The following is a 21585-nucleotide window of genomic DNA, read 5'->3' as shown; positions in this document are numbered from 1 at the left end:
TGAATTAAAAAGTCAAGGTACCATGAGTGTGTTTAAAATCCCACGAGCCACATACGGATAAGCAGTCATTTGTGTCAAGAAACGAGTCGGTGCAACGTGGGGAGAAAGAAATATCAAAAAACAAGGAATATTTTATATTGCCACAGTGAAGCAGAAAACATCCTGCAGTGATATGAACCATTTAAATGGAAGATGAGACTATTAATCCTGGAGGAAATTCTTTAACCAGTTTGCTCCAACATTGCATAATGAAACAGAATAAGTGAAAATGAAATAAAAAGTATACTGAGTAATGCAGAACCAGGGCCTATTTGTAAATATGAATGGAAACCAAAATAAAATAAGTTACATGAGACAGAAACTAATACTACACAAAAGTGTCAGTAAGTGGAAATGATAAGTAACACAGGATATTGCACATGATACTGAAATAATGATGAAAAGAATATTGCACATGTTCTAAATAGATCAAACTGAGAAATTATTAATGTTTTAGTAAAGTGAGACATTACTATTGACATTTCCTGTCATCGATGCCCCTACCTATAACGCCCTGTGCATCTAATGACCGCCACCAAGTGCCCAAAAATAATACTGCAGGTGATCTAACCAAAATAATGACATGCCAACAATAAACATAAATGGCTTCCTACATCGACTTTCAAAAGATTAACACAAATTAAGGTCCCAGATTTTTATAATTTCACAAATTTGATCATGCCTTATAGAACGTTTTAATGTTTTTCTTTGGGAAGTAATGTTAAATCGTGATTTTGAAATGTATCCACCACACATAAAAATCTATTTTGGATTTCAAGGTGAGATCAACTAGATTTATAATCTAGAGTATAGATTTTAAAATCCTTTTAAAAGTGAATTTTATTTAGTTTGAAGGGTGAACTATCCCTTTAAGCTTTCCTCTGACATATTCCTCTGAAATATTTTGTGGTTTTCTGTTTATTTACTTTTTACTGCTTAATTATTATATTATTAGTTATTTATATGTGCATTGGCCTTCTGGGGGCTTCATACTATTAGACTGCTGAGTATGTTCTTTAAATAAGCTTATCTGCTAGAATACTACTGCATCTGTAGTATGAGGTTAACTAGATTGCTTGTTTATACTGTTTGTTCTTACCTTGAATTGTATGAGCTAAGATTTTGTTTCACTCAAGTGTTTGAGAGGTTTACACCTCTTCCGCCGCAGACTAAAGACACATCTCTACCAACTACACCTTGGATTGAAAAATTGTACATACATGTAGCACTTAGTAGTTTGGCTTTTTTGAAGCAAATTGTACTAACGTGATTCTCATTGTTCTGGGTTTGTACCCTCATGGTTGAATGCACTTATTGTAAATCGCTTTGGATAAAAACGCAGGCTAAATGAAATGTAAAGTAATGTAATATTAGGGATATGCCCTTTTGAAAAGAACTACAGACGGTTCAAGACTTAATTCTTTGGTTCGAGCTCAACTTGTTGCATGATTCTTGTCTGAATATTCCAGAGTGGAGATGTGGGATGACAGTGACAGGCTCTCAGTAATATTACGCCACCTCAGCTCCACTGATGTAAACAGGGTTGTATGTCTTTTCTTCTTTTTTCCTGAAGTAAAAAATCAGCTCCTTGGTTTTGCTCACGTTGAGCAGCACATGGTTCTCTGCACCACAATTTGTAGAAATGTGGACGAATTAAAGCCATTTTAACGTGTTTAAAATTTTTCATTGAAATCATTCAGTCCATCCATTGTAAGTTTATCAGATGTTGTAGTAACCAATTAAAATCCATCTGAACGTTACCGCTGGGATTAAATGAGGATATGTTAATTCATTAAAACCGTTACTTAACGGTAGCACAATGCGAAAAAGCGTAAGTGGAACATACCATGCAGACAATGACCTGCAGCTGGACAGGATCAATGTCTACTATAATGAGATAAGTTCATTTCAGTCTTACTTTTAGGTGAAATAAATGGCATTTCTCTCTCGTTCTGATAATGTGTCCTACTCAAACGATAGATCTACACTGAGTGACTTTTAAGTGCGGGTTTAGCACCACAATTTGTCAAAATATGGACCAATTAAAGTTGTTTAACTCAATTTTGACATGTTTTTTTAATTTATTCATTGAAACAACTTGACAAATTGATTTCCTCTCGATATGAATTTTCATGGGTGTACAGTGTGAACAGGAGGGGGCTGAGTACACAGCCCTGGGGGTCTGTTTGTGAGGAAGTCCAGTATCCATTCTGATGTAGGTGATATTTTCCCCCAGAGGTGTATAAACTGAGTGGAGATGGCATCATCTGTGGATCTGTTGGTTCTGAAGGCAAACTGATGTGGGTCTGGGCTGGTTGGGATGTTGCTCCTCTTCTTTGCATTCATAATACATAAAATACATTGTTTTATTTTAACAAGACAACATTTTATTTCTAGCGTTTCAGAGCACTCAAGGTCACCTTACACAGCAGAGATAAAAACAACAAAAAACAATGTATCAAAAACATCAATAAAATAAATAAAATTAACAGTGAATAAAGCATGTAGTTTGCAAAATGGAAGACAATCAAATGGAATATGCCTGTTTAAAATTAGTTTTTAGATGAGATTTTAAAATGGAGAGAGTCAATGTTTCAAATGTCTGGTGGTAGGGACCTCCACCAGACACGTCCTGGCAGATACATATGGCATCCTTGCAGTTTAGGAACCGATAAACAGGACGGAAATAATCCAAAAGATTTAACGGGTACCCGGTACATGGCATTTTGGATTCGGATCTAATTTGGAAATGAGTTTGGGTTCCCAACCTTACGCCCAAGGAAAGCCAGGCGCCTCCTTTCCGCCCCCCTGTTGCACAATTGTGCCGTTCACATAGGCTCCGATGCGGCGCGCAGCGCCGAGGGCGCCTTGCGCCCTGCACCGTTGGTTTCGGCGTCGAGTCTATTTTTTCCGCTTGCCGCGAGCGTATAGCGCCAGGAAACACACTGAAAAATGATTTTAAACGATATAAATGACATATTTTATATGATATAAATTATCAAATATGCATCCCATACTTTGTATTCCCCTTCTGTTGTCCTGGAGTTTTAATTTTCCCAATCACATAATTAAATGTCCCCCTCTGCCCATCCACTACAAGCACACAAGCAGATAGACAGAGAGAGAAAGAGAGGGGTGGGTGGGGGGGGGGGGGGGGGCTATGAAGACCATCATTTACCCCCAAACGCCTACATTCAACGGGTACAACAACAAGCGGAGAAAGCAGAATCGCGGGTTGACCGGCGCGGAGAAATGCATGTGAACAGACAGGTGGCTGCGCGCTTGAGAATGGCGCTGCGCTTCCGCGTCCTGTGTAAACCCGGCGTTAGGCAGAACATTGTTAAAACAACAAACGTAGCGGTAAACTTATATCAGTTCAGTTCTATTTTACATTACAGGTCAGCGGACGCTTTTACCAAGAGCAACTTACAATTAGTGGATTCAACATCTATGGAGGGGCCATTTAGGAGAATCCATCTACCGATCTTCTGGTTGGAGGACGACCGCTCCACCACTAAGCCACAGCCGCCCCAAGTTATTAATTTGTTTCCAGTGAAGGGAGTGGAGGAGCGGAGTAGTGTGAGTGAATTTAGGTAGGTTAAAGACCACTTGAGCTGCTACATTCTGGATGAGCTGCAAAGGTCGGATGGCATTAGCAGGTAGACCTGCCAAGAGGGAGCTGCAATAGTCTAGGTGTGAGATGACCAGAGCCTGGAGCAGAACCTGCGCCGCCTTCTGAGTGAGAAGGAGACATATTCTCCTGATGTTGTGCAGCATGTATCTACAGGAACGGGTCGTTGCAATAATGTTGGCAGTAAGGGAGAGTTGACTGTCGAGTGTCACACCCAGGTTCTTAGCAGTCTGGGCGGGGGCTAACAGAGTTGTCAAAGGTAAGAGTCAGGTCATCGGTGGGAGAGCCTTTCCCAAGAAGGAAAAGTAGTTCAGTTTTGTCAAGTGCAGATGTGAAGGGAGAGTGACTGGCCTGTACAACGAGGCCCTGCCAAGCACAAATTCTAAGCCTACTCTCAGCAGGGAGGACTGGAAAACAGCCAGGGCAAAAGAGGGGAATCAACACCAAGCCCCCTGTGGTGAGACTCCCCAGACCATGGACCACATCCTCAGAGGTGCCCACTTGCTCTGACAAAGACCTGAATGAGACAAACACTGCCCTACAACGGTTACAGCATTGAAGAGATAAGTTATAATCATGAGTGCAAAGAGATTGCAAATTAAAGGGGCCTCTGTAGTGCACCATCACACAAGCCACATACGGATAAGCAGTCATTTGTGTCAAGAAACATGTCGGTGCAACATGGGGAGAAAGAAATATATTAAAAAAAAGAAAAAGATTATATTGCCACAGTGAAGGAGAAAACATCATGCAGTGATATGAACCATTTAAATGGAAGATAAGACTATTAATCCTGGAGGAAATTCTTTTGCTAGTTTGCAGAATAAAAAAGAATAAGTGAAAATAAAAGTGTATTGCAAATGCAATATAAAGTGTATGAGTTATTGAGAACCAGGGCTTAATTGTAAATATATATGGAAACAAAAATAAAATAACAAAGTTACATGAGAAAGAAACATACGAAACAAATGTGTCAGTAAGTAGAAATCTTGCAGATGATACTGAAAATAATATGATGAAAATAATTATATTGCTCATGTACTAGATAAATCAAACTGGGAACTTATTAGTGTTAGAGTGACTTGAGAAACAGATGAATATATATATAATGTTGGACATATTGTTAAATTTTTTGCACACTAAGTGCAACTTAAGGGTTTCTCTCCTGTATGACTCTTCATGTGTTGATTTAGAAGTCTCTTATATCTAAATGCTTTACCACACTTAGTGCAACTCAATGGTTTCTCTCCTGTATGAATTCTCATATGTTCAGTTATCTTGCTCTTATCATTACATTTTCTACCACACTCAGAGCAACTAAATGGTTTCTCTCCTGTATGACTTGTCATATGTCTCTTTAAACCAGAAATTTCTCTAAATGTATGACCACACAGAGTGCAACTAAAGGATTTTTCTCCTGAATGACTCCTTATATGAATATTTAGAAAGCCCCTATGACGAAAGGTTTTACCACACTGAGTGCAAGTAAATGGTTTCTCTCCTGTATGACTTCTCATATGTTCAGTTAGAAGGCCCTTTAGTCTAAATGTTTTACCACACTCGGAGCAACTAAATGGTTTCTCTCCAGTATGAATGCTCACGTGACGCTTTAAGTGAGCATTAAGCGAAAATCTTTTATCACACTGAGAGCAACTAAAGGGTTTCTCTTCTGTATGACTCTTCATATGCATAGTTAAATCGGTCTCATGTATAAATCTTTTACCACACTCAGAGCAACTAAAGGGTTTCTCTTCTGTATGACTCTTCATATGCATCTTTAATTCGGCCTGATGGTTAAATATTTTATCACACTCAGAGCAACTAAAGGGTTTCTTTTCTGTATGACTTCTCATATGTATAGTTAGATGTGCCTTATTTCTAAATCTGTTACCACACTCAGAGCAACTAAAGGGTTTCTCTCCTGTATGAACCCTCATGTGTGTATTCAGATTGTACTTTCGGTTAAATCTTTTACCACACTCAGAGCAACTAAATGATTTCTTGTCAGTTTTACATCTCATATCACTTAGAGAATGTTTGTTATTTCTTGTATTTAAACCAGACCGAGGTTCCCTGGTCTCCATCCAATCATCAACATCACTGACTTCAGTCTCAGAAGAGTTTTCAGTCTCAGACGAGTCTTCAGTCTCAGAAGATTCTTCAGTTTTGTCCTCAGGACCTGGTTGTAAGTGTCCATCAGGACCTGAGTTCCTGGCTGGTTCTGGTCCTCCACAGTCCGCACTGTTCTCCTCAGTCTGACTCTGATGAAGCTGTGACAACTGAGGTTTCTCTTCATCTTCTTCATTCTTCACAGCGACAGGAGTCAATGTGAACTTGATATCAGCCTCCTCCAGTTGTTGAAGCTGCTCTCCCTTCTGATTGGTCCACGGTTCCTCCTGTTCCTCTTTAATGTGGGGGGGCTCTGGGTCCTCCTGGTCCACAAGGGGGCTCCACTGCTGCTGCTCAGAGGGAGCCTCTTCTTTACTCACCAGTTGCAGGAAGTCTGCAGGAGGAGTCGAGAGGTATGATGTTGTTTGGTCTCAAACAGTGTCACAATTCCAACAATTTTTGTTTCGAAACCAATACTTTATCGATTCTTTTCTTAAATAAGAGAGTGGCTCGATCTGAGCCAGTGGCACCAGACTTCTGTAGTTTGATAGAATGATATGTAGTTTGTGAGGCTACAGTAGTGTGCAGGTTAATCCTGGGTTTGAAATATCAGAATTACAAGGTCTTTTATGTTCATTATTTCATGCTGAATAAATTGTAGAATATCTGTTAAGTGTTTTCTTGTTTGCTTTCATGCATGTCGGTGTTTTTTTTTACACTGGATAAGTAGCCTTCATTTTAAGGTATGATGTACTTAAGTCGTACTTATATGTACTTGTATGTGCACTGTTCTGTGCACAGTTCATAGCAGAATATACAGAGAGAATCATCTTTCAGCACAGGTAATGTTTATCTGTTGAATATGACAGTGAGTACAACTGCTAAATGAAAACAGAAGTTTCAGGAATGACTCGGTCATTTCACGCAGACAATTATGTCAATGTTGTTGCAAAATTAAAAGATTTCACATCAACAACTGTCAGTGGAAAATCCATGAAAACAGATTTTACTGCGTTTATTTTCTCACAAGAATAAATAGAAAATATTTCATGTCTGTTACAACTTTTAAATCAAGTCTTTTCTGTTTGTCGCTGCCTTTTATTCAGTCACATCTGAGGCTTTATATTCAGTCACTGACTGACTTTCATTCTCCTATTTTATCTCATGCTATTTCTTATTTTCTATTCTTTGAACTGTAATAAGGATTTTTAATTGGACCTGACATTTATACCTGACGTTTATATTTGTGTCTTCTACACTTTGTCTTAATGCTTTTAAAGATTTAGTTAAACTTCAGACCAACTTCTTGAAGCAGTTAGTGATGAGCTGCTCTGCTCACATTAAATAGATTTTAGAGCCACAACTCACAAATGTTTCCTGTGTCTGTCTTAGAAAAGCAAGCTCCACTAGCTGAGCTAGAACAGAGCAGCTTAGCTCAACTAGCTCCGCTAGCTTTCCGGCTCCAGGGAGCAGGGACTGACCTGCTCTGTGCAGCCGGACTTCGGGCTTCATCACGGCATCGAGCAGCCTCCTCTGGCGGCAGATCTCCCGCTCTGACCGCTCCACTCTGTCTTCGTACTCCGCCACGGTTTCCTCAAACACTAATACGATCTCCGCCGCCGCCGCCGTTAGCCGCTCGGTGAGCATCGCTCTCATCGCCGGGACTTGAGCCGTTTCTTCTCCTTTCTCCACCTGCAGCAGAAAGTCTTCAGCGGCAGCGTTGATCCGCTCGTGTACCGACACCCGCAGCAGCTGCACGGCGCACATGTTCCTCCTTTCTGCGCACTTTGAGTCTCGGAGTGAGGAAAGAGCCAGCAGCAAGTAAACAAAGACACCGAGTTCAGAGCCAACAGTGACCCCTGCTGGACTGGAGGACGACGAGAAAACTAAAGTACTAATACTACACAGTAGAAATAGTCTGTCAAGAGTACATGTTAAACAAGTACTAAAGCATAGGCAACAATTACCTAATCCAGAAGTAAAAGTAATATATATATATATATATATATATATATATATTGATTCATTATATATTGATTCATTGATTTCCTCTCGATATGAATTTTCATGGGTGTACAGTGTGAACGGGAGGGGGCTGAGTACACAGCCCTGGGGGTCTGTTTGTGAGGAAGTCCAGTATCCATTCTGACGTAGGTGATATTTTCCGCCAGAGGTGTATAAACTGATAATCTGTTGGTTCTGAAGGCAAACTGATGAGGGTCTGGGCTGGTTGGGATGTTGCTCCTCTTCTTTGGAGAACCAGTTTTTTCACATACATTCATAATACATAAAATACATTGTTTTATTTTTACAAGACAACATTTTATTTCTAGCGTTTCAGAGCACTCAAGGTCACCTTACACAGCAGAGATAAAAACACAACAAAAAACAATGTATCAAAAACATCAATAAAATAAATAAAATTAACAGTGAATAAAGCGTGTAGTTTGCAAAATGGAAGACAATCAAATGGAATATGCCTGTTTAAAATGATGAGTTTTTAGATGAGATTTTAAAATGGAGAGAGAGTCAATGTTTCAAATGTCTGGTGGTAGGGACCTCCACCAGACAGGTCCTGGCAGATACATATGGCATTCTTGAAGTTTAGGAACCGATAAACAGAACGGAAATAATCCCAAAAATGTAACGGGTACCAGGTACATGGCATTTTGGATTCGGATCTAATTAGGGCCCGAGCACCGATGGTGGGAGGCCCTATTGAAATTGTAAGGATTATTCGTATTATTCTATGCCAAATGAATTGGCTTTTTGAGGGCTTTAACATGCTCAAATTCTTACCAAACTCTGCAGAAAATTAGAAAGTGGTGAAAATTTACATATTCTGGAGTCATTTGAAATGGGCGTGGCAAAATGGCTCAACAGCGCCACCTGGAACGCAGCCCCTAGGTTTCCCTTTGACCGATCTTCACAAAAATCGTAGCCCAGGTGTATCATGACCAGACAAACAAAAAAGTCTCAAGGAGCATTATGAAAAACGCAACAGGAAGCCCGCCATTTTGCATTTAGTGGCCATTTTTCACATTTTTACTTTGACGAACTTGTCCCAGGGCTTTCATCAGATCAACTTCAAATTGAGATGAGTGTCATCTAAACAAGTTGGAGATAAAAACTATCTCAAAGATTGATTTTTCGTCACACGGTGTGACCGTGGCGTCAAAGTTTGATTACACGCCATCAAAACACGAGGTTCTGTATCTCAGACATACATGGTCCAATCGAGTCCAAACTAGACATGTAAGACAAGAGTCCCGGCCTGATGACATCTACACAGAAATCATGACTTAAAATCACAGCGCCCCCTGATGGCAACAGGAAGTCTTGTTTTTTGAACATCTTACACTTGGAGGTATTCCTTCTCACCCACTGCCAGAAACCATGTCAAACTGTGTCAAAAGGGTCTCAAGACATTGATAATGAAGGCATAAGATTACTGGGACTTTTCGTCAAACACCATAATAGTGGCGTGGCGTCAAAGTTCATCAACTCGCCATGACACACGAAATTGCTGTAACTTCAGTGTTCATGGTTGTATCTCACTCAAACTACATTTGTGTAACAACAGCCCCCCCCCTGCAGACATTCAGATGGTTTTAAGGAATGGGCGTGGCAAAATAACTGACTAGCGCGCCCTAAAGTGCAGCCCCGGCACTACGATTGGCCGACATGTACAAAAATCGATAGGGACATGTGTCTTTTCATAACAAACAAATAAGTCTCTTGGCTAGATATGCTAGACCAAACAGGAAGCCCGCCATTTTGACTTTAGAGGCCATTTTACACATTTTTACTCTGATGAACTTGTCCTTGGGCTTTCATCAGATCAACTTCTGGGAATGTCATCTCAACAAGATGGAGATATGAACTGACTCGGTATATTTGATTTCATCACACGGTGTGACCGTGGCGTGGCATCGAAGTTTGATTACACGCCATCAAAACATGAGGTTCTGTATCTCGGACATATTTGGTCCAATCAAGTCCAAACTAGACATGTAAGACAAGAGTCCCGGCCTGATGACATCTACACAGAAATCATGACTTAAAATCACAGCGCCACCTGCTGGCTACAGGAAGTGACATGTTTTATACTTTGATGCACTGCTCTTGGCTGCTTTACAATATACAGCTCAAAAGAGCTCAGTCAAGTCATTGGATCATGGTCAGAATTGTGACATTTCCTCAAACCGTGTAAACATTGAGGTGCGGCGAAGGTTCATCCTTTGCCAAAGGAGACGATGTTGTCATAACTCAACTGTGCATTGTCCTATCACCACCAAACTTCTGTCTCATGATCAGAGTCCAAGCCTGAACAGCTCTATGTGTCAATATTTCCTCAGTGTCATAGCGCCGCCTACTGATTCGCCATGAAACAAGAAGGACTTTCACTCTGCATAATCCAACCGGCCCCCAAATGCTGACCTATAATCACAATCCTGACCTGAACAGCTCCATATATTAATATTAGTTCATGGTCATAGCGCCACCTACTGATCAGTGTGATAATTAAGTTGTTGTAACATTGTCCAATTGACACAAAATTGCTCACGCTACATCAGAGTCCCTACTTGAACAGATCGATTAGTCTGTACCTAATAATAGTGATGGCGCCACCTACTGGCAACAGGAAGTAAGCTTTGTTTTACAACTATCATTTGATTTACATAAAATGTTCACAGTGTGATGTGCAATTGATAGCGTGGACTGCAATGAGCAATTAGCAGGCAAGGATCGACATCGCGTGACGGACGCAGGAAGTGAAGCGTTTATCCTTGCCGCAGTGCGCAAAACGCATGCAACGCGGAGACGTGCGCTTGGTCAATGATCGCTCTCTCCACTAACTGCAACAGGCTTCAAAATGCGCGTGCTCGGGCCCGTTACTGCTACAACGTAGGAAATGAGTTTGGGTTCCCAACCTTAGGAAGGACATTGTTAAAACAACGAACGTAGCGGTAAACTTATATCAATTACGTTCAGTCACTGCATAGATGAAGTCGCCCAAGTCCGCATCGTGATGCATCAAAGAATCAAGAAATGTTGGCACCTCTAATGTCTCCTCAAAAACTTTGACCACACTGAGTGCAACTAAATGGTTTCTCTCCTGTCTGACTCCTCATATGATGAGTTAATTTGCCACTTTGGCTAAATGTTTTACCACACTGAGTGCAACTAAATGGTTTCTCTCCTGTATGAATTGTCACATGCTTCTTTAACTCAAAGTTTCCTATAAATCTTTTACCACTGAGAGCAACTAAATGGTTTCTCTCCTGTATGAATTCTACTATGTACAGTAAGAGCGCCCTTATGACTTCTCATATGTACAGTTAATGAGCCACTTTTGCCAAATGTTTTACCACACTGAGTGCAACTAAATGGTTTCTCTCCTGTATGAGTTCTACTATGTACAGTAAGATCGCCCTTATTACTAAATCTTTTAGCACACTCAGAGCAACGAAATGGTTTCTCTCCTGTATGAATTCTACTATGTACAGTAAGATCGCCCTTATTATTAAATCTTTTAGCACAATCAGAGCAACTAAATGGTTTCTCTCCAGTATGAGTTCTACTATGTACAGTAAGAGCACCCTTATGACTAAATCTTTTAGCACACTCAGAGCAACTAAATGGTTTCTCTCCTGTATGAATTCTACTATGTACAGTAAGATCGCCCTTATTACCAAATCTTTTAGCACACTCAGAGCAACTAAATGGTTTCTCTCCTGTATGACTTCTCATATGTTCAGTTAGAAAGCCCTTTAGTCGAAATGTTTTACCACACTCGGAGCAACAAAATGGTTTCTCTCCAGTATGAACGCTCACATGACGCTTTAAGTGACAACTATGCGAAAATCTTTTATCACACTTGGAGCAACTAAATGGTTTATCTCCTGTATGACTTCTCATGTGTGAAGTTAGACTGCCGTTTAGTCTGAATCTTTTACCACACTCAATGCAACTAAATGGTTTCTCTCCTGTATGAATTGTCATATGTCTAGTTAGATAGGTCTCATGTCTAAATCTTTTACCACACTCAGAGCAACTAAATGGTTTCTCTCCTGTATGAATTGTCATATGTCTCGTGAGACAGGTCTCATGTCTAAATCTTTTACCACACTCAGAGCAACTAAATGATTTCTTATCAGTTTTACATCTCATATCACTTAGAGGCTGTTTGTTATTTCTTGTATTTAAACCAGACCGAGGTTCCCTGGTCTCCATCCAATCATCATCGCTGACTTCAGTCTCAGAAGAGTCTTCAGTCTTGTCCTCAGGACCTGGTTGTAAATGTCCATCAGGACCTGAGTTCCTGGCTGGTTCTGGTCCTCCACAGTCCACACTGTTCTCCTCAGTCTGACTCTGATGAAGCTGTGTCAACTGAGGTTTCTCTTCATCATTCTTCACAGCGACAGGAGTCAATGTGAACTTGATATCAGCCTCCTCCAGTTGTTGAAGCGGCTCTCCCTTCTGATTGGTCCACGGTTCCTCCTGTTCCTCTTTAATGTGGGGGGGCTCTGGGTCCTCTTGGTCCACAAGGGGGCTCCACTGCTGCTGCTCAGAGGGAGCCTCTTCTTTACTCACCAGTTGCAGGAAGTCTGCAGGGGGAGTAGAGAGGTATGTTTTTTTGGTCTCAAACAGTGTCACAATTCCAACAATTTTTGTTTCGAAACCAATACTTTATCAATTCTTTTCTTAAATAAGAGTGGCTCTGTCTGAGCCAGTGACACCAGACTTCTGTAGTTTGATAGAATGATATGTAGTTTGTGAGGCTACAGTAGTGTGCAGGTTAATCCTGGGTCTGAAATGCCAGAATTACAAGGTCTTTTATGTTCATTATTTCATGCTGAATAAATTGTAGAATATCTGTTAAGTGTTTTCTTGTTTGCTTTCATGCATGTAGGTGTTTTTTTTACACTGGATAAGTAGCCTTCATTTTAAGGTATGATGTACTTACGACATACTTACATGTACTTGTATGTGCACTGTTCTGTGCGCAGTTCATAGCAGTTTAAATCAAGTCTTTTCTGTTTGTCGCTGCCTTTTACTCAGTCACATCTGAGGCTTTATATTCAGTCACTGACTGACTTTCATTCTCCTATTTTATCTCATGCTATTTCTTATTTTCTATTCTTTGAACTGTAATAAGGATTTTTAATTGGACCTGACTGTTTATATTTGTGTCTTCTACACTTTGTGTTAATGCTTTGAAAGATTTAGTTAAACTTCAGATCAACTTCCTGAAGCAGTTAGTGATGAGCTGCTCTGCTCACATTAAATAGATTTTAGAGCCACAACTCACAAATGTTTCCTGTGTCTGTCTTAGAAAAGCAAGCTCCACTAGCTGAGCTAGAACAGAGCAGCTTAGCTCCACTAGCTGAGCTAGCACACAGCAGCTTAGCTCCACTAGCTGAGCTAGCACACAGCAGCTTAGCTCCACTAGCTTAGCTAGCTCACAGCAGCTTAGCTCCACTAGCTGAGGTAGCACAGAGCAGCTTAGCTCCACTAGCTTAGCTACCAAACAGCAGCTTAGCTCCACTAGCTTTCCGGCTCCAGGAAGCAGGGACTGACCTGCTCTGTGCAGCCGGACTTCGGGCTTCATCACGGCATCGAGCAGCCTCCTCTGGCGGCAGATCTCCCGCTCTGACCGCTCCACTCTGTTTTCGTACTCCACCACGGTTTCCTCAAACACAGTTACGATCTCCTCCGCCGCCGCCGTTAGCCGCTCGGTGAGCATCGCTCTCATCGCCGGGACTTGAGCCTTTCCTCCTCCTTTCTCCACCTGCAGCAGAAAGTCTTCAGCGGCAGCGTTGATCCGCTCGTGTACCGACACCCGCAGCAGCTGCACGGCGCACATGTTCCTCCTTTCTGCGCACTTTGAGTCTCGGAGTGAGGAAAGAGAGCCAGCAGCAAGTAAACAAAGACACCGAGTTCAGAGCCAACAGTGACCCCTGCTGGACTGGAGGACGACGAGAAAACTAAAGTACTAATACTACACAGTAGAAATAGTCTGTCAAGAGTACATGTTAAACAAGTACTAAAGCATAGGCAACAAATACCTAACCCTGAAGTAAAAGTAATATATATATATCTATATTTATATATATATCAGATGCAGGATGAATCTATGCGATGTCTTCTGTTGCTTTTGGATTATTCAATGTGCTGTTGTGGAAAGCAAAGCCGCTCAATTAGCCTCAAAACATTGCTTTATGATCTGCTTATCCTATCAGTGTTTGTCAACTGTTGTCATTTCAGAGACTGAAATGTTGTAATGCTAATTCACACGCTCTTGCCAAAAAAGAGTAAGTAAGGAGGGACTTGTGGCTTTTTGTAATACAATCAAAATTTGTTTATTTTTACACTTGGGTCTGAAGTAATTCTCATGCATGTACATTGTCAAAGTTACTGGAGAGAAAAAAAACAAGGATAAGAAGTTAAGTTCTATTTTACATTACATGTCAGTGGACGCTTTTATCAAGAGCAACTTACAATTAGTGGATTCAACATCTATGGAGGGGCCATTTAGGAGAATCCATCTACCGACCTTCTGGTTGGAGGACGACCGCTCCACCACTAAGCCACAGCCGCCCCAAGTTATTAATTTGTTTCCATATCTGAAATCAAAGCTATACACCGACAGAAGAAACATGTTTTTTTGAGTCAAAACAGTATTAAAGGGCCCATGTTGTGTCAAATTCATTTTCTGGGCTTTTACTATCCATAAAGACTTGAAGGGGGTCAGTAGGTACCCTCAATGTATGAAAGCAGTCACTCCGCAGACTTTTTCACTCAGTCCATTCTAACAAATATGTTATTGAAACGTCGTGTTTCGTACTTCCTCTCCGTATGATGTCATCATGGAATCGCACTCTTCTCTCAGCCCCACCCAGCCGGTACCAGTCCAGCCTCCAAACCATAGACTGTATATAAGCTCCGCACTCACCACCCCCCCTCCACACTGAACGCGACACCAAGCAGACATGTTGTTGAGCTAGCAGCTTGTTAGCTACCACAGGCTAACCACAACAAACAGCACTGAAGAAACACTGCAGCGTGGAGGGATGCAAGGAAGAGAACGTGTCCGTGAACATTCATCCTAAGAAAGTTACTGTTTGAGACCAGTGGATACGTTTTTATTTCTCCTGACGTGTCGTGTCGGTTCGCTCGGCTCATTTCACCACAGACGCTCAACCTACAGCAACTTGTCAAGGATACAGCTGTTCCAAACTGCTCACTGCATGCTCTACATGCAGCAGTACAGAGTAATGTAGACATTACTCCGTAGTGAAACTCCGTACTGAAACTCGGGACGTTACTCCTACATTGGCCGACTGTCCTGCTAAAACTTGAACAAACATGAGGACGGTGCAACTTACCATTCAGAAACATCCTGTTGTAACCGACCGTGAATATGTGGCTGGTCTTCTACAGCTGTATCCAAGAATAACATGTCTTTCAGCTGTGTTTACCAGAAAGATCGTCAATGCACCAGAATGAGAACTGTGATAGGCCTGGTAGCGTGGCACTCAAAGTGCAGTCAGCCAATGGAGGAGGGCTCATAAATAATTAATGAGGCAGGCGCAAACAGCCTGTTCTTTCTGCAGCGCCAGAGAGGCAGAGGAGGGGACATGGAAATACACATTGCAGCAGTTTTTTCGACTTAATCCACTGATATATCATTTTAGGGGTACCAGTACCTCAAATTACATCCCAGAAATGTGTAAAATATGGGCACTTTAATTAAGTGGATGGATTTAGTAACAGGGTAAAGTCTTGGTGCAACTGATGTTGCATTCTGAAATTTTATTGAATCATATTCTATTCTCGGCAGGTTGCTTAAATCATCATCCTCGGGTTTGCCTGTACAGATTGCTACTACAGTATCCACTGCAATCAAGTGCAAATAGCAAATACATTCCTTAGTATGTTATAAACATAGCAGACTTTTCTACTGAGCTTACAACCCAGAAATTGGTTGTCTGTCAGCGTGCAGACAATCATGCTTTTCCACTGTTGCTAACGTGTTCTGATCACGGCCGTGTTCTTTGTCCCGAAGATTCGGGCTGTTAGATGTCAGGTTCGGATGAGACTCTCCCAGACCAAAAAGCACGTCAGCAGGGCCTACGGAGGCTCCATGTGCGCCAAGTGTGTCCTTGACAGGTAAAAGGATTTCTCATCTCCTGACCCCCACTGAGAAACTGGAGCAATGCTAGTATTTGCGGCTGTGACAAGAACTTTAAATTAAAAACAGATTATGAATAAAATATTCGCACATAGATGTTTGTGCAAGTTTGGAACTGCTTATGCATTTATCCATTCTTGCCTTTTATTTACAGGATCAAGCATGCTTTCCTGATTGAGGAGCAGAAGATCGTCGTCAAGGTGCTGAAGGCACAGGCACAGTGCCAGAAATCTAAGTAAACTGTGTATTTGTATTGCCAAAATAAAAAAAATGACAAACAAGTCCATTATCTGCTGTGATTTCTAATGCTTGAAAAAAGGAAATGCAACATCACTATTTTTATTGTTGAATTTACATCAGGTCAAACAACATGGGTTTAAATGCTTGACTGAATCAAAAAAGTCAAGGTACTGTGAGTGTGTTTAAAATCCCACAAAAGCTTCAAAACAGTGGAGAGCATGCATCCGACACCAGCAGCAACCTATAGAGTGCATTGCATTACATTACACTTAGCTGACGCTTTTATCCAAAGCAACTTACAATCAGTGCATTCAACCATGAGGGTACAAACCCAGAACAAGAATCAAGAAAGTAAAATCGGAATAGATGTGTCTTTAGTCTGCAGCGGTAGATGTGTTGATTTCTGCTGTCTTTATGACATTGGGGAGCTCGTTCCACCATTTAGGAGCCAGGACAGCAAACAGTCGTGATTTTGTTGAGTGGTTAGCTCGCAGTGAGAGAGGAACAAGCCGATTGGCAGATGAAGAGCGGAGTGAACAGGCTGGGGTGTAAAGTTTGACCATGTCCTGGATGTAGACTGGACCTGATCCGTTCGCAGCAGGGTACGCAAGTACTGTTTTGAAACGGATGCGGGCAGCTACTGGTAACCAGTGAAGGGAGTGGAGGAGCGGAGTAGTGTGAGTGAATTTAGGGAGGTTAAAGACCACTTGAGCTGCTACATTCTGGATGAGCTGCAGAGGTCGGATGGCATTAGCAGGTAGACCTGCCAGGAGGGAGCTGCAATAGTCTAGGCGTGAGATGACCAGAGTCTGGACCAGAACCTGCGCCGCTTTCTGAGTGAGAAGGGGACATATTCTCCTGATGTTGTGCAGCATGTATCTACAGGAACGGGTCGTTGCAATAATGTTGGCAGTAAGGGAGAGTTGACTGTCGAGTGTCACACCCAGGTTCTTAGCAGTCTGGGCGGGGGCTAACAGAGTTGTCAAAGGTAAGAGTCAGGTCATCGGTGGGAGAGCCTTTCCCAGGAAGGAAAAGTAGTTCAGTTTTGTCAAGTGCAGATGTGAAGGGAGAGTGACTGGCCTGTACAACGAGGCCCTGCCAAGCACAAATTCTAAGCCTACTCTCAGCGGGGAGGACTGGAAAACAGCCAGGGCAAAAGAGGGGAATCAACACCAAGCCCCCTGTGGTGAGACTCCCCAGACCATGGACCACATCCTCAGAGGTGCCCACTTGCTCTGACAAAGACCCGAATGAGACAAACACTGCCCTACAACGGTTACAGCATTGAAGAGATAAGTTATAATCATGAGTGCAAAGAGATTGCAAATTAAAGGGGCCTCTGTAGTGCACCATCACACAAGCCACATACGGATAAGCAGTCATTTGTGTCAAGAAACAAGTCGGTGCAACATGGGGAGAAAGAAATATATATTAAAAAAAAAGAAAAAGATTATATTGCCACAGTGAAGGAGAAAACATCATGCAGTGATCGGAACCATTTAAATGGAAGATAAGACTATTAATCCTGGAGGAAATTATTTTGCTAGTTTGCAGAATAAAAAAAGAATAAGTGAAAATAAAAGTGTATTGCAAATGCAATATAAAGTGTATACTGAGTAATTGAGAACCAGGGCTTAATTGTAAATATAAATGGAAGCAAAAATAAAATAAAGTTACATGAGAAAGAAACATACGAAACAAAAGTGTCAGTAAGTGGAAATGTTAAGTAATCTTGCACATGATACTGAAAATAATATGATGGAAAAAATTATATTGCTCATGTACTAAATAAATCAAACTGGGAAGTTATTAGTGTTATAGTCACTTGAGAAATGGATGAATGAGATATATATATATATATATATATATATATATATATATATATATATATATATATATATATATATATATATATATATAATGTTGGAAGTCTTGTTACATTTTTTGCACACTAAGTGCAACTTAAGGGTTTCTCTCCTGTATGACTCCTCATATGTCGATTTAGAAGGCTCTTATATCTAAATGTTTTACCACACTTAGTGCAACTCAATGGTTTCTCTCCTGTATGAATTCTCATATGTTCAGTTATCTTGCTCTTATCATTACATTTTCTACCACACTCAGTGCAACTAAAGGGTTTTTCTCCTGAATGACTCCTTATATGAATATTTAGAATGCCCTTTAGTCCAAATGTTTTACCACACTCGGAGCAACTAAATGGTTTCTCTCCCGTATGAATGCTCACATGACGCTTTAAGTAACAATCATGCGAAAATCTTTTATCACACTCAGAACAACTAAAGGGTTTCTCTCCTGTATGAACCCTCATATGTATAGTTAGATTGTACTTTCGGTTAAATCTTTTACCACACTCAGAGCAACTAAATGATTTCTTGTCAGTTTTACATCTCATATCGCTTAGAGGCTGTTTGTTATTTCTTGTATTTAAACAAGACCGAGGTTCCCTGGTCTCCATCCAATCATCATCATCACTGACTTCAGTGTCAGAGGAGTCTTCAGTCTCAGAGGAGTCTTCAGTCTTGTCCTCAGGACCTGGTTGTAAATGTCCATCAGGACCTGAGTTCCTGGCTGGTTCTGGTCCTCCACAGTCCGCACTGTTCTCCTCAGTCTGACTCTGATGAAGCTGTGTCAACTGAGGTTTCTCTTCATCTTCTTCATTCTTCACAGCGACGGGAGTCAATGTGAACTTGATATCAGCCTCCTCCAGTTGTTGAAGCTGCTCTCCCTTCTGATTGGTCAACGGTTCCTTCTGTTCCTCTTTAATGTGGGGGGTCTCTGGGTCCTCCTGGTCCACAAGGGGGCTCCACTGCTGCTGCTCAGAGGGAGCCTCTTCTTTACTCACCACCAGTTGCAGGAAGTCTGCAGGGGGAGTAGAGAAGTATGATGTATTGGGTCTCAAACAATGTCACAATACCAATACTTTATCGATTCTCTTCTGAAATAAGAGAGTGGCTCAATCTGAGCCAGTGGCACCAGACTTCTGTAGTTTGATATGTAGTTTGTGAGGCTACAGTAGTGTGCAAGTTAATCCTGGGTCTGAAATGCCAGAATTACAAGGTCATTTATGTTCATTATTTCATGCTGAATAAATTGTAGAATATCTGTTAAGTGTTTTCTTGTTTGCTTTCATGCATGTAGGTGTTTTTTTTACACTGGATAAGTAGCTTTTATTTTAAGGTATGATGTACCTACGACGTACTTACATGTACTTGTATGTGCACTGTTCTGTGCGCAGTTCATAGCAGAATATACAGAGAGAATCATCTTTCAGCACAGGTAATGTTTATCTGTTGAATATGACAGTGAGTACAACTGCTAAATGAAAACAAAAGTTTCGGGAATGACAACTGTCAGTGGAAAAATCCATGAAAACAGATTTTACTGAGTTTATTTTCTCACAAGAATAAATAGAAAATATTTCATGTCTGCTACAACTTTTCCTTCTTTTAAATCGAGTCTTTTCTGTTTGTCGCTGCCTTTTATTAAGTCACATCTGAGGCTTTATATTCAGTCATTGACTGACTTTCATTCTCCTATTTTATCTCATGCTACTTTTTACTTTCTATTCTCTGAACTTTAATAATGATTTTTAATTGGACCTGACTGTTTATATTTGTGTCTTCTACACTTTGTCTTAATGCTTTTAAAGATTTAGTTAAAATTCAGATCAACTTCCTGAAGCAGTTAGTGATGAGCTGCTCTGCTCAAATTAAATAGATTTAAGAGCCACAACTCACAAATGTTTCCTGTGTCTGTCTTAGAAAAGCAAGCTCCACTAGCTGAGCTAGAACAGAGCAACGTAGCTCCACTAGCTTAGCTAGCACAGAGCAGCTTAGCTCAACTAGCTCCGCTAGCTTTCCGGCTCCAGGGAGCAGGGACTGACCTGCTCTGTGCAGCCGGACTTCGGGCTGCATCACGGCATCGAGCAGCCTCCTCTGGCGGCAGATCTCCCGCTCTGACCGCTCCACTCTGTCGTACTCCACCACGGTTTCCTCAAACACAGATACGATCTCCTCCGCCGCCGCCGTTAGCCGCTCGGTGAGCATCGCTCTCATCGCCGGGACTTGAGCCTTTCCTCCTCCTTTCTCCACCTGCAGCAGAAAGTCTTCAGCGGCAGCGCTGATCCGCTCATGTACCGACACCCGCAGCAGCTGCACGGCGCACATGTTCCTCCTTTCTGCGCACTTTGAGTCTCGGAGCGAGCAAAGAGAGCCAGCGGCAGGAAAACAGAGACTCCGAGTTCAGAGCAAACAGTGACCCCTGCTGGACTGGAGGACGACGAGGAAACTAAAGTACTAACCACCCCACCAATGCCACGAGGGCAGATAAGGAATCTGTGCACAGTACAACTTTATCCCATCTTCCACCCACCACACAATAAAGCAATTATCTCTGCAGTGAATATTTAAATCCATCGGGTAGTCTTCATATTTGAACATGGGGGATGTATGACCACATCCCACTCTATTGCTTTCTGGATCCCTTGAACATTCAGCGTCAATATTTTGATAGTTACTCCATCTGTTCTTAAGATGTCTGTCTACACGTGCTGCTAGATCTCCTATTTCACCTTTCTGCAATAATTCTTTAATTGACAGATCCACATCAGCTTCTGCCCACAGCCATGGAGGGACAGATGGCCAGCATACAGAGGGCCCTACTGTAATTCCACTTAATCCCAAATCCTCTACATATTTACTTACAGAACAGATCAAATGACCCCTATTAATCCTACTACTACCTTCTATAAATTCCCAGCATTCGGAGGGCAAAGAGATTGATGGAAGAGCTGTTCCAAATCCTTTCAATTTAATCCAATAATTTAGTGCTAATTTTGAACGTCGCAGCCTCAATGGAGCCTCCCCTGCTTCCACCAGCAGTGCAGAGACCGGCGTTGTCCGGAATGCTCCCATACACCGTCTCAAAGCCTTAGCCTGAAGACGAATTTACATCCGACAGGAAACTGTGGGTGACATCAGTTAATCGGAGAGATGGGAAATTGGGAAATAGACCTAAATCAAGAGATGGAAAAAGTGGAAGAAAAGTTGAGTGAAATTGTACTAAAAGCAGCAGAGTTATCAATCCCTAGAAGCAAAGGAAAAATGAGTAGGAAAGCCGTCCCATGGTGGACAGAGGTGTGTAGTAGAACCATTAAAGAAAGAAACAGAGTTTTTAAAGAAGTAAAGAGAACCCACAATTTAACAAGGATAATTGAATATAAAGAGAAACAGGCAAAGTTGTGAAGAAAGAAAAGAGAGAATGTTGGAGAGAGTTCAGTAGCAAAATAGGCAGATCAACTCCTATAAACAATGTATGGGGAATGATCAAAAAGATGAGGGGAATCCGA

The 21585-nt window shown here is 41.5% G+C and overlaps 1 protein-coding gene and 1 long non-coding RNA gene across 2 annotated transcripts; one reads left to right on the top strand and one right to left on the bottom strand.

The window, feature by feature from the left end:
* Positions 1-5267: 5267 nt before the first annotated feature.
* Positions 5268-20521, bottom strand: LOC117752162 (putative cyclin-dependent serine/threonine-protein kinase DDB_G0272797/DDB_G0274007). Its single transcript, XM_034569352.1, has 6 exons — positions 20122-20521; positions 18994-19097; positions 12036-12316; positions 7261-7334; positions 5735-6173; positions 5268-5277 (listed from the first exon to the last, which is right to left on the bottom strand). The coding sequence occupies exons 1-6, from the start codon at positions 20402-20404 to the stop codon at positions 5268-5270; spliced, it is 1191 nt and encodes a 396-aa protein (XP_034425243.1). The 5' UTR covers positions 20405-20521.
* On the top strand, positions 15852-16258 carry LOC117752275. The gene is made up of 2 exons (XR_004612018.1): positions 15852-15955; positions 16132-16258. It is a non-coding gene; the product is annotated as an uncharacterized LOC117752275 (long non-coding RNA).
* Positions 20522-21585: the final 1064 nt, after the last annotated feature.

Source organism: Hippoglossus hippoglossus, chromosome 18 (assembly GCF_009819705.1).
Source record: "Hippoglossus hippoglossus isolate fHipHip1 chromosome 18, fHipHip1.pri, whole genome shotgun sequence".
Taxonomy (NCBI): Eukaryota; Metazoa; Chordata; class Actinopteri; order Pleuronectiformes; family Pleuronectidae; genus Hippoglossus; species Hippoglossus hippoglossus.
The sequence above is the reverse complement of the archived record's forward strand: the minus strand, read 5'-3'. Positions and strand labels throughout refer to the sequence as shown.